The following is a 13,228-nucleotide window of genomic DNA, read 5'->3' on the forward strand; positions in this document are numbered from 1 at the left end:
AGGGAAGCCCGATCCCGCCTACAAAGGTCACAGAATTTCCCTCTGGTGGAAACTCCCCAATTGATTTGTGTTTGCTTCGTCCAGGCGGGCAGGAGAGAGCCCTGAAAGGCCTCCACAAGGGTACAGGCCAACAGCCCTGGATTTCAACACCAGACTTGGCAATGTCTCAACATTTCCTGGATTTTCTTTGGGGCCAGTTGTCTCCTTCCAATCCCTGTATTCCAGGATGGGGAAGACTCTCCTCCAGCAGTGACTTAGTGACCCGACTCCTTCCATGATGTGGCCCTGTCATCTGCAGCACGTGGCTCCCAAGGCTGCCCTGCAATTGGTCTCCAGTCCATGAAGACATCTGGAGAAGTGCGACTGCCTCTGTGGAGGGAACAGGTCATTTTTTCAGCTGAACTTAACACTATTTATTTCTTTAAACATCTCACACCCCTCGCATCTCACCCCAGACTCTGCCACTCCTGACTCATCCCCAGGACCTTTACCAGAGGAGACAAGACAGCCGTCGGCAGAGGCTGGTCTGGGGTCCTGGCGGGCTCCAGTTAAGGCCGCAGTGGCCCCTGTGGATGCAGAGGACGGAGCCTCTGAGGAGGTTTGTGGGAGACAGCGGGGCGTGGCCAAGTGCCTGATGAAGTGACAGCCGTTTCTTAATCATTCTTACCCTCATCTAAAAATGAAATGGTTATTTCAAAGTTTATACCTATATCTAAAGAATTCAGTCATCACAAGGGAACAAAGTAGGTTAGAGAGGATTGTAGTCTGGGCTCTTTGATTTTTAAGCAACAGAAACAACGCTGGAAGTAGCCAACGCCAGATATTAAAGTGGCCCACGACATGGCAAGCAGCAGGGGCCAGGCAGCCCTGGGACCTCAGGTGCCAGTCAGCGAGTCACCCTGCCTGGGAGCTTCTCTGTCTCCAGCCCCAGAGGCAGGAAAAGGCCTCTGGGTGTTTGTGGGCAGGGCTGGCCCTCCCAGCCTTCTGCCTGTCGTGGAACATGGCCGGAGTCTCTTTCCGCAGCTGCTGGGATGAGAACAGGCAATGTTTGCTAATAAAGTATGTGCCCAGTGGTCAGGGAAACGACCAGTGCTGTACATAAGAGTCACAGTTTCTGCACTCAGTGAGCCGTGCACCTTCTCTTTAGTAGCTCGCACGTGATCACACCTGGTATTGTCAACACCGGGGTGGCTCTCCTCACTACAGCCACTCCCTGACTTTACCCAGATGTTTGTTGATAATACTGATTCCCGGGACCCAGGCCGGAACTATTAAATCAAAATCTTTAGAGAGAAGGGCCTGGAAACCTTCATTTTGAACCAACACCACAGTATTCTTATGACGACTGGATTAGTCCACTTCATCCTCATCTTATCTTTGCAGAGGTCAAATCTTCATGATGAGCTGCTTTTGCTCATACGGAATGCTCTGCTTGGAATACCTGTTTGAGAGTTTTCGCATGCAAAATAAATTCCTGTTCTTCCAAGCTCAGATGTCACTTCCTCTGGGAGACATTCACCACTATCCTTTGCCCGCTGTGATCCTTTCCCACGTATGCCCAATGCCCTCCAGTTCCCCCTTTAAGCACCCTTGGCTCTCTAGACACCCTCCATAAACTTAACGTATCTCCCTGTCTACAAATTCCTCCTCACCAACCGTCTTAGATCCTGAGTTCCTCGAAGAGATGAAGGTTGTTTTTAACCCTCAAAACTGACCCATGCCTGGTATCTAGTATGCTCTTCAAGCAACATTTTTGCTTGAAGGAATGTTATTTAAAATTTACCGACCTCTTGAGTAGTAAATGAAATATGATTTAATAGGTCATTATTTTGTGCTTTCTGCATGTATGCATTTCTATATTTTAAAAAAGCAACTAATTATTTTTTTAAGTATGAAATTTTACCAAGATATGAAAACCCCTAAGAGAACAGCCATGTACATTGCAGGGCAACTTGGTGGGTTAATTACAATTTCTTTTGGATTAAATTATGCCATGGTAAATGATCTATAGTACCACAAATGACATTACATGAAGATTTTATATGCATTTGTACCGACTTCCTATTTACTCAGCGTAGTAATTTTATAGGGAACATGAAGATTTTGTACGAGTTTCTACATGAGTTTCCCTCCTTTAAGTTACAACAAATAATTTTTCCATAAGAGATTGCAAAATTGTCCTGGATGACATAAAAGAATCTATTACTCAACTTAAACAACAAATAAACAATCTAAACCCATAGTTTCTCTCTTACGCCCAATATTTTTGAGTCACTACCACGAGATTTTATTGAATGGATAGCATGTCATTGCATTATGCCAGGACATGCTTATGATGCTGGAGGGTTTGCCCAATTTATCTTTCATAGTTCTACTAAGAAGAAAGTGTTATGAATTGAAAGAAGTACATGCACTGGTTTTTTCTGAACCTCTTAATTTTCCTTTGAAATAACAAAAGCCTCTCATGCCTTTATTTGTTTATGTGCTTCAGTCAAGCTTTTCAAAGTGTTTTACGAGCACAAAGCCACCCTGCATTTGCTCCCTAGCTCAGGTGTGGATGGAACCAACTTTTGTAGAAAAAAAACAAAAACAAAAAACACTAAGGCTGTTTCAAGTGTCCCAGGACAGCAAATTAAAAAAAAAAAAAAAAAAAAAACAAGAACAAAACCCTTCTTTGGATTATTCATTTATGGGTTGAGGCTTTATTTGACAGCAGTTAAGCAAAAGTCTGATATGGAGACTGGCCAAGACTAAAAGGCAGAAATTAATTTCACAGTGAAGCTATAAGTTCCAGTTTTCAAGCAAGTACATGAGAGTGTTTTGTCATCTAACCAAATGACAGTCTTTCTAGGGCCTTTATTTCTCTCGTTTGATGTCACTGCTTATGACTTCGGCTTCTGTTTCTACAGACAGGAAACAGATGTTTGCTTACTCTCTGCAGGGCTGTGCAGAATCAAGGCAACAGGGGAGAGCCCAAGTGGCCTGCAACATTCCATGTGATCTGTTCCTATTTTTTTAAACCACGTTTGGCGGGGGGAGGAAAACATTTATTTTCTAAGTTACGACTGAAGAAATTCCCAACAAAATTTTTGCCCTAAAGAAAGTCCTTTTAGCTCCCTATCTATATTTCCACTCCAAAATAGAGATTCATCTATTACAGAAGCATAAAAAATTTTAAAAATATGATAAATTCATTGTAACTTTACAACGATGCTGTAGGTTAGAGGCAGGGCTGGAGGTTAAAGGGGTTTTAAGTCTGAATCAGTAATAAAAAAATACTCATTACACTTTAAAGTGCTATCCTATCAGTTTAAAAGATAGAGAACACTTCCCTTTTATTCTATTTTAAAAGAAAATTAAAACACCTGTCCCTAGTGGTGACAGTTACTTGTGGGTTCTGTTCCGATAATGGAGTGGCCTCCTCCTGGAATCTTAAAACGCCCTACCCATAGTCCTGTTTTGCTTACTGGTGGGTATTTATTTTATGTCCAAATCTTATTTTATTTAAATCCTGAATTTAGTACCATACAATAATTCACATCTGTCTATGAATTACCTATTGCAGTGTCCTGTGTCCACAGTGTGCAAACTGGACACACATTATTGCTAAATGATGCACGTGAAATTTCTCTTCTGGATCTTTTGGCTAAATTTCTCTTTAGGAGAAAAAAGTGCTTAGTAAGTTGTGTGAAGCAGGTTCACCTGCCCACTGCATCTTGGTCTGCAGTTGCCACCACTTGCACAAGTCTGGTGAGACAGAACCACCACACAAGTTGAGTGATGCGACTTTATTACTCACAGAGAGGCAGCAAGGGACAATAGAAGCTTAGGATTCGTGGAGAGCCGGTCCTGCAGGGTCAGGGTAGCTGCCCAGGACAGGTGGAGTCCAGTCTGCATGTGGCCAAGGGCCCTTCAAAGCACACTGTGCCCTGGGTTTTATACTTAGGGGATACTTGACACACAGGGGTACCATACTACAGGACATCCTGCACTAGGAGGGACAGGAACAGAGCCCCAGCTGTTCTGGCCAGTCCTCCTTATATCAAAATGTTGCATTTCCAGCACATTCTACAGTTATTCCGAGAACTACAAAAGAGAAAGTGGGAAAGAGCTAGGTCACCAATGCCATCCAGGGACTTGTCCTACAAGTTGCTCAGTCATTGGAAGTGAATTTATAGACCAAATCTACTACTCTGTTCATGTTCCATGTTGTAAAGAAAAAATAATAAACATATAATAGTGTCGGAAAAAATCAGATACAGAATGTTTCACGTACTGGGGGATCCTTAATATCGCTTGATTTGGACTCTAAAAAATAAACCAATAAAAATATTTTTAAATTATTTTTCTGTTCAGTCTGTACTTATTTTTAAGATAACAACTACCAAATAGTGAGCACTCACTATGTCCCAGATATTAAGTGCTAGGTATCATTTTATTTAACCTTCATGACTCTAAGACAGACACTCATGTCATCCCCATATCACAGGAGAAAATGGAGCCATGTAGACTTTAGGTAAGGCAGCAAGGCAGTGGCCAAGCTTAGAATCAAACATAGCTCAGAAGGTACTGGAACACTGCTTCCAAACCACAGGTGCTGATTCATTAGAGTTTCAAGAAACCAACTGGAGAATTACCATCAGCATAAAAAATTAAATAGAATAAAATAGTATAGAAAACAGCTCAGGGCATCACAGTTAGAGAAAGTATTATTCCGTGAAACTTTTGTTTTAAATATACACGCACAGATGTATGTGCGAACTGATTCTTGATATAGAGTGCATTTCTCACTCTGGGTTGTGGCTTAAAATATATGAAATATACACCATGCTGAAATCAAAAGCAACAGCAATCTGATTCTAAAGGGCTGAACATTATACCTTAAATTTTAAAAGCTATGTATCGCGACTAACATAGGACGGAAGGTACACATGTTGGCCCACAGCTAAATATTCTATTCTGTTTTTTAAAATTCATGCTAAAAGGAGAAAAACATTGTAAGATTAATTCCCCTTCTAGCAGACTGATAGAATTCACAACAAAACCAGAGAAAACTCACAACAAAAAATAACATAAACACGAAATCTCATTTATTTTTGTCTGAAGCACAAAGGAGCTCACTTAGCACAATATAACAATAAGCAAATCATACAAATATTAAGAAAAATGTCCCCACGAATACATACATATATATTCTTAAGAGCAGCAATCTGGAGTTTAACAACAATTTAAGGTGCTTTTCTCTAAAGAACGCTTTCTGACAGGCCTTTGAGTAGGAAACGGACAAGTAATTCACCGTCACATATCAGATGAGCTAAGAATAATCTCTGTCCCCTGAGTCACTTGAACCCTGTGGACTGTGATAGTGATCTTGAAATTTGTATTTAATTTCATCATTGGCCTGGTTGGCATTTGCATTTCACTAAATTTGGACCAGATCCACAAACTAACCCCTCAACTCTCGATCTCACACACTCAGGGCTGTGGGGGAGAAGGGAGGTGAGGCCACACATGAAAACATGCACGGGGACCCATGTCAGGGTTTTCTAACAGTGTCCTTTCATGTGTGCACGTCTCTCCATACTTTTCCTTTAGTGACATTACAAAGTGTGAGGTCCGCAGTCATACCTAAAGTGGCTAGTAAGTTTGAAATTGTAAATATCTTCTTTAAGCCTCAAAAAAAAACCTTCAAAAATTTATAACAATCCACAAAATTTGAAACCAATTTCAAGTCACTGCCTATAGCATACATCTTAGTCCTCCTTTTAATAACTCAGAGCACTCTTTTTAAACCTGTGACTGTTTCCAGCATCATCCTCAACTTTAAAAATGGATAACAATGAAAAGATGTCCAGTAGGCTCCAGAAGCATCCACGATCTCTCCCACATACAGCACAAGATAGAGCGGATACAATGCTCCTTCTCGCTTGTCTTGAAAGCTTTCCATATGTCTGGTTCTGAGGTGAAAAGACTTAAAATAGAGAGAGGCTGGTAGGGAGTGAAGATTGAAATTACATTGCTAGATCTCACACCCGTTATGTTTCCTTTCTAAGATCTCAGCTGCAGTTGCCAACAGGGATAATCAAGGGCACACTTCAAAGTCTGCTAAGCAAAACATGGAGTTTCCTGCCATTTTCTTTCATTTAGCAGGTAGAATTCTCACTGAAGTTAAAAAGAGATTCAGTGGGGTTCAATGCTCCGATTTACCTGGAAGACTTCCTCCTGGCATGAGGAGAGCTTGTTCCCAGATATCCCCTTGGAGTCTAAAACCTTTGACAATTCAACTAGAAAAGAAGCTGAGACGATAAATAAGGAAGTGGTCTCCTTGGTCTCAGTTTAGGACAATCTTCCCATCCTAATCTTTTATTTCCCATGTTTCCCTCTCGTTTGAAAATGAAATTCATCTCAGCTGATTAGCCTACTTTTGCACTCTGGTTGCAAAACTATTTTGTAAATTTATAATAGTTGATATTTTTGAATACTTTTTTACCTTTTAAAGTGTATTGCATTGAAAATACCATGGAACATGAGGCAAATGTTGGAGGGTGGGGTGAGGAGGCTAGTAAGAAGTTTTAATTCTTTCTTTCCTGTCAGAGAGCAAAATATTCAAACACAAAGTGACAGATAGGATTGGCTTGGAATTGTGACTCTTCACAGAAAGTCAACCTACATTAGGCAAAGGCAACATTTCAAAGTGCAGGACATCTGGCCCCGTGTATGGCTAACGCCTGTGGTACTGAAAAAAAAAAATATGTAACGTTCAGGAACACTGCACTTGGGGAGAAATAAAACACAGAAGTTATAAGTGATACAGAGAGATCAAAGTACATGTAAACATTTCAACACATTCTACTTTTACCAGAAAAGATTGTCAGGTCTTCAACATACTACCGATGATAAATTTAACATTTGACAGAATGGTTGTATATGGCCATTCTTCCTGCTTGTGATGCTATATTTCTTTATATTTAATGCATGTGAATCTTACATCTAAATGAAAACTGATGTTCAACATCAAAATATACACCCTTAAAGAAGGTAAAAGTGTAGGATCTTGCAAAGGCTGAAAGCAGCTGCTGCCTATTAGTGGATCTTACGTTATCTCATCTCAAGTCCTAAGCCTACTCATTTGGTTGGACACAATGCAACGTGACCAGGTTTCTTCAGCAGCGGTTGAGAGAGAGAGAGCAGAAAACACCTGCTAGCACTGTACAGAAATAGGGAGAAATTTGGTAGGGCATCTTTGATATGGTTCAGGAATTAGAAATACTGGAAATACGGACTTAGACTGAAAACTGGATTTACTGAGTTACTTAATATCCCACAAAACGAACTCTGTTGTTTTTTAAAAATATAAGACCAAAAGTTTGTTCTATCTTTAGGTATAGTGTGTACACAATCACTTCTAAAAGTGTTTCTACCAGGCAAAAAACAAAAAAATAAAAAAACTGGGTCTGAATTAGCATGAAAATGTGAAAATAAATCTAATACTACATAAGGAAGAATTATGTTCTTAGTTCTATAAATATGGAGTTAGCTATATTGTATAAAGTCTTCTACTATAAGGTAAAATTAAGGAGTCCCACCTAAGCTCTAGGAATAATATATTAAGAAGGTTGATTCCTTTTCCTTGTTTGTCTATAGCATTTGGAATTAAATAAGAAAAATATAGGATTTAAGTAACATTCATATCGATACTTCTTAAGGATTTATCAAAAGGCCATAATTTGGTTTTAATTCTAGGTCATGAGAAACAATATCATATTAGGAAGCATAAAAATACTCTTTGCTTTGTTTAATTCCTAGATGTCTAATACAGCTTAAGTCCTATTAATACAAACATTAAGTGGGATATCTATGTATTTTTCATGATCCTGAAATTCTAATGTCCTGAAAATTATAAGGAAATAGACAACCAGATAAAATTAGAAAATAGGGTACTTTCAATATACAAGGTTTAAAGATTTTTCATAATATTTCCTTAACAGGATTTGTCCTTCATTTTAAAATTCTAGTAGATTGATATCTGAGTACAAAATTTCCAACAATTATGGCATGATGTTCGGGTAGACTAGGCCATCATAATGGGTCCCTTCCTGTTAGTATTAGCAGCTCCTAAATGCCCAGTACTTGCCCCAATTTATGAAGACTCCAGCCTATACAACACTGGAGTATGGAATTTGTTTCTCTTCTAATAAAATGGAAGCAATTATAACATCACACAGTTATAAATCAAGATGATTTTAAAGTACACAAAAATACAACTATTTATGCCATGTAGTTATATGAATAATGTTCCTAAGAGACTTTGAGTCTTTAATACCCAACTTCTGTCAAACACTTTGAAGCACAAAACTATATTAAGAAAGCACGTAGCATTCAATTTCTGACATTCATCCCCAAAGAAGGCAAGCACAACAATAACATATCTCTGAAGTGCAAATTCCATTAAGTGCAAATTTCCAAAACACAAGGTCAATCCAGAAACACGTTTTAAAATTCATCAAGTTCTCTTTTTAACTTAGTATGCTCAGTATATAATTTTCAAACACAATCTGAAATGACTTTCCAACATTTGCACACAGTCTAACTTTTGTTCTCTCATAAAAATATACTCACTGGTTCATTTTCAGTTTTCTAATTTTCGCATTTATTAGCTCAAAATACCTAACCATATAGGAATATATTTTCTTTCCACATTTCCAAATATGAAAAAGATTTGACTTGAATCTCATAACAAAAACACCACCAGCAATAACATTCCCTTCTGTTTGAGCTTAAAGTAAATCTGAGTAGCTCCAAAGGGAGACATTTTTATGAAATTACGAACCCTGCCAACCAGAGTTGAGAATTAGTGCAACTTCCTTCAAACAATTTGTCAAGTGAAGACTGTAACTAGACACAGAAAGAGATAGTCATCCCAAGAACAAGGTGCTGTTTTTTCACTTTCTAACTCCACCTGGGCGCAAGGGCGATGCAGAATCACATATCCCAGGAGAACTTCGTAGATGCCCGAGGGTCTTACACTGAACTGGAAAATGGAACCACCTGCTTTCCGCCCACATAAACCTCCTCGATATTTCGGTCATCTCCTGAAAGAAAAATCAAGCGATCATTTTCAAAGTGTTTTTGTGTTAATAATTACTGTCATTGCCTTTGAGAAAGATTTAAAAAAAAAACAAACAAAAAACATACTTCTAAGAGAGCACACAAAAAGAGCTGCCCTTCTCTCTCCCAGATTGTTTATCATCTGGACAGGAAGACATGATCACTAGGAAAGGCCATGGTTAATTTGATGATTAGGGTCTGTATTCTTCACCAAAAGCAGAAATCACATAAAGTTGAATCAACCCCCTATAGCTGTTCTGTCAGCCGAAGTGGCTGGTTCGCATCCCACCCCAGCTGGAAAAGGGACACTTATCTTTACACTCTGGAATCACAGTCAGCACGGTGACATGAGCGGGCTGCAGAAGCTACGTGTAGGAGAAATAACACACATGTCTCTCTCACCTCAAGTTAACTCCATCCTGAGTTCACTCAATGGAATTGGAGGCAGAGCAGAATCTTCTGCATTATTTAGTGTTTCTCCCTCTCAGAGAATAGAACTGAATCTGAGTGTGTCACAAGCATGTGTGGCAAGACTTCACTACATATTTATCCCAAAACAACATGGTAGGGCAGGCTATGGGGTACAGAAGGAGGGTAAGAGGACTGAACACAAAGATCTCTTCCCCTTTGGTCTTCCATTCCCCAGCTTAGAATTTACAGCTGGAGAGAGTGTTGTGCATTTCAAATATTAATAGTACCTTTAAATATTGTGCCATAAATAGGCTTGATGCTGAGCAGTGTTAAAAAAAAATAATGACCCAGAGCAAATAATCATACATAGGATTTAATATATGAGATGATAAATACAGAGAGCCATGCCCAAGAAAATCACAAGGAGAGATTCTATTAAGCTTAGAGACATGCATCCACTTACCTAGATAAAGGAACTTCTGGATGACAGTCTAAAATAGAAAATAAAGGTAATTAAAAAGAATATTTTATACATTTAGAAAATAAATTCACAGCCAATAGCAGTTGGCAAAGCCCAGAAATATACATTTATGTCTCAATAGCAAAATCTACTTCTATTAATTAAAAAAGAAATGGTCTTTTGCTTAAGAATAAATAAATAAATAAATAAATAAACCTCCCAAGACAACAAAATAACCCACTGGCTATTAACAAATGTTTATCCATTGCCTGAATGTTCTTGGTGTATAACCTTGAAACCAGAGAAAAGCTATCATGTAAATTAAAGACATTAATTTAATAAAACAATTCAAATATTTCAAGAGGTGTATGATGTAAGAAAAATGACTAGATGAATGGTACTGAGCCCTACTCCCAGAAATTCACTCTAATACAAAAGTAAAAGAATAAATAATATGAAAATAATGATGGGGTTGGGACATGTTACCCAAAATCAAAAGGAGGAAGGCCGTTCTGACCTTCCCCTCACCCATCTCCCCTGAAGCAGGTCATAAAACGTAGGAAGGATTTTCTGAACTTCCCCTAAAGCTCCTAAGACCCTCATGTGAGAGGTACCCTCCCTATACCTGGAGGAAAAGAGCATTTTTACCTCTGCGGACACAGGGTCACAGAGAAGAATCTCAACAAACAGGGCTTGCTAAGTAGCTTATTACCATTAGATCATACTCCCTTTGTCCTGTCGTATTTATCCACAGACTCTTCATTCTTTTTCAAACCTAGCGTAAAAATATTCAAGTTTATCTGTTTCTTTGGGTCTTCGTTTCCTTTTTAAGGCTCTTGTGTCATATAAAATTACTATTAAAGAAATTTGTGTGCTTTTCTCTTATTAATTCGTCTTTTGTTACAGGGACCTCAGCCTTGAACCTAAGATGGGTAGAGGAAAAGATCTTTTTCCTCCCCTACAACAACAAATGGTATGAACTTCAAATAAGCCAGAATTTTTCTTTTAAAAACTTCAGTATGATATCTTTATTATTACATGTATTCTCACAAGAAGATCAAATTATAAATGGCAATAGTTATTCTTGTTTAAGAAAAGTTCAATATCTTATAAAGAATTACTATTAAAGTAAGATGAACTAGTTTATTTTATCCATAGGAAAACATTTTATGATAAGAGGAACAAAATTCATTTTCTTATAAAGTTAAGAAAGTTGACATAACACAGTGTCCAAGAGTCCTAGGTCAGAAAGTCCTAGATTTGGCCAGGTGTGTTGGCTCATGCCTGTAATCCTAGCATTCTGGGAGGCCGAGGCAGGTGGATTGTTTGAGCTCAGGAGTTCGAAACCAGCCTGAGCAAGAGCGGGACCCCATCTCTACTAAAATTAGAAAGAAATTAATTGGACAACTAAAAATATATAGAAAAAATTAGCCGGGCATGGTGGCGCATGCCTGTAGTCCCAGCTACTTGGGAGGCTGAGGCAGAAGGATTGCTTGAGCCCAGGAGTTTGAGGTTGCTGTGAGCTAGGATGATGCCATGGCACTCTATCTAGCCCAAGCAACAAAGCGAGACTCTGTCTCCAAAAAAAAAAAAAAAGAAAGTCTTAGATTTGAATCCAAACTCTGCCACTAATTACTAACCAGGAATCCTTAGGCAAATCACTTAACCTCCCTTAAGCCTTACTGCTTCTATAAATTAACATGATGATAGTAATAGTACTTACCTCTCTTACAGTTGTTCTGATGATTAAACAAACTTATATATGAAAATACTTGGTCATGTGCCTGCTTGACACATAGCAAGTGTTCAATAAAAGCTAGTTATATTATGGTTGCTTATAGCCAATTATATTCAAATATACAAACACATTCAAAATACAAATATTTTGTTAATATCATTATTCTTAACATTGCTGTTATAAAATTGTAATAATTATCAAAGGGATCTACTTTCCCTTTTAAGATTCTCCTGCATTCTATTAAAATGTTTCAGTCTCTATTTTCTTTTCTGCAGGGAAGCTATTATGACTACTTCATGAAATAAATGCCTTTTGATTAACTTTCTTTTACTTACCTCAGAAATATCACCAACAACATCCCCATAAAACAGGTCAATGGGAGAGTCAGATGCTTTGGGGTTGATCAGAAGAGCATCAAATTCCTTGCCCACTTCAAAGTTCCCAATTTCACTATCCAGCCCCAGGGCTACAGAAGAGAACAGGTGAATAAACAGTCAGACCATGCTAACGTCCCAGTTCGGAGGGACAACTCTGCCAACGTGTCACTAGAAAAAAAATTAGTATCTTAGTGAGGCAGAAAAGTGCTCTCATTCCGCCAAGACTTCCACTTACAGAAAGTAGAGTAAGCACAGGAAAGCCAGATCTGAGAATAAAACAGTTCCCTTTGTCACCATGATCATAATTCAGATGGTTTCTCTGTATTTCGGCTCCATTGAGGCACTTCACAGCCCAGCTTTTCATTTATCCCTCTAAGAAACATGGTGATTAACATAATACCTTTCCTCTTTTTCCCCTCTTATGTCCCCCCCAACACTCCAACTCCTTGCCTTGCCTTTTTTGTTTTTTTTGTTCCATGAAATAGCTGCCAAGATTTATTTTCATGTCAGTAAAATGGGCCTTGAATAAATAAAAAACTAATTATCCTCTTGCATATTTGCCAGTGTAGGCATATCCATCATAAATTTCTTAGTTTAAATCCTTTAAATAGGGAAAAAACCTCACTTGAACAGAACTTCATCACGCAAGTCCCAATACTTTCGAAAGCAGACCAATCTCTTTGTAACCTCAAAGGTTTTCTGGTTGCCAGAGAAGAATGGTTTTCTAAAAAAGGGTATAAGTCAATAATGGCTATTGACTTGGTCCATCTCATAGCTACAATTGATGCTCCATGATTATTGGATGCCACGGAAGAACATCTCTCATTTTTATGATTTACTTTCAGAAGATGGGGGTAATTGGCTTTCCTTTTCAATGAAAGTATTGAATCTAAAAGCTCCTTAAAGTCTGGAATCTGAACAAGCTGTACACTGAGGTCACAAATGGAAACGTGCAAAAGGAAGGTTAACTGGAGTTATTTATTTCAATCTTTACATGTGTTTGTTGCATTCTATCACTGTTAGGATATAGTCTGATATGAAAACATTAATTATTCCTATTAGGCAAAATCTGATACATTATATTTCCATGTATATGTACCCAGAAGTCTTGGCAATTCTCTAAACACTGACTTA

The 13,228-nt window shown here is 38.4% G+C and overlaps 1 protein-coding gene across 1 annotated transcript in view; it reads right to left on the minus strand.

The window, feature by feature from the left end:
- Window positions 1-7,991: 7,991 nt before the first annotated feature.
- The window catches only part of GDA (guanine deaminase), a 110,911-nt gene continuing 105,674 nt past the window's right edge, over window positions 7,992-13,228 (minus strand). The window contains exons 13-15 of the mRNA XM_012641628.1: window positions 12,053-12,183; window positions 9,983-10,010; window positions 7,992-9,092 (exon numbers count right to left, since the gene is read on the minus strand). Of these exons, the coding sequence (XP_012497082.1) occupies window positions 9,022-9,092; window positions 9,983-10,010; window positions 12,053-12,183 (230 nt within the window). The 3' untranslated portion in view covers window positions 7,992-9,021. The remainder of the gene's footprint in view (window positions 9,093-9,982; window positions 10,011-12,052; window positions 12,184-13,228) is intronic.

This window comes from Propithecus coquereli, unplaced genomic scaffold (genome assembly GCF_000956105.1).
Source record: "Propithecus coquereli isolate 6110/MARCELLA unplaced genomic scaffold, Pcoq_1.0 Scaffold166, whole genome shotgun sequence".
In the NCBI taxonomy this organism is placed as follows: Eukaryota; Metazoa; Chordata; class Mammalia; order Primates; family Indriidae; genus Propithecus; species Propithecus coquereli.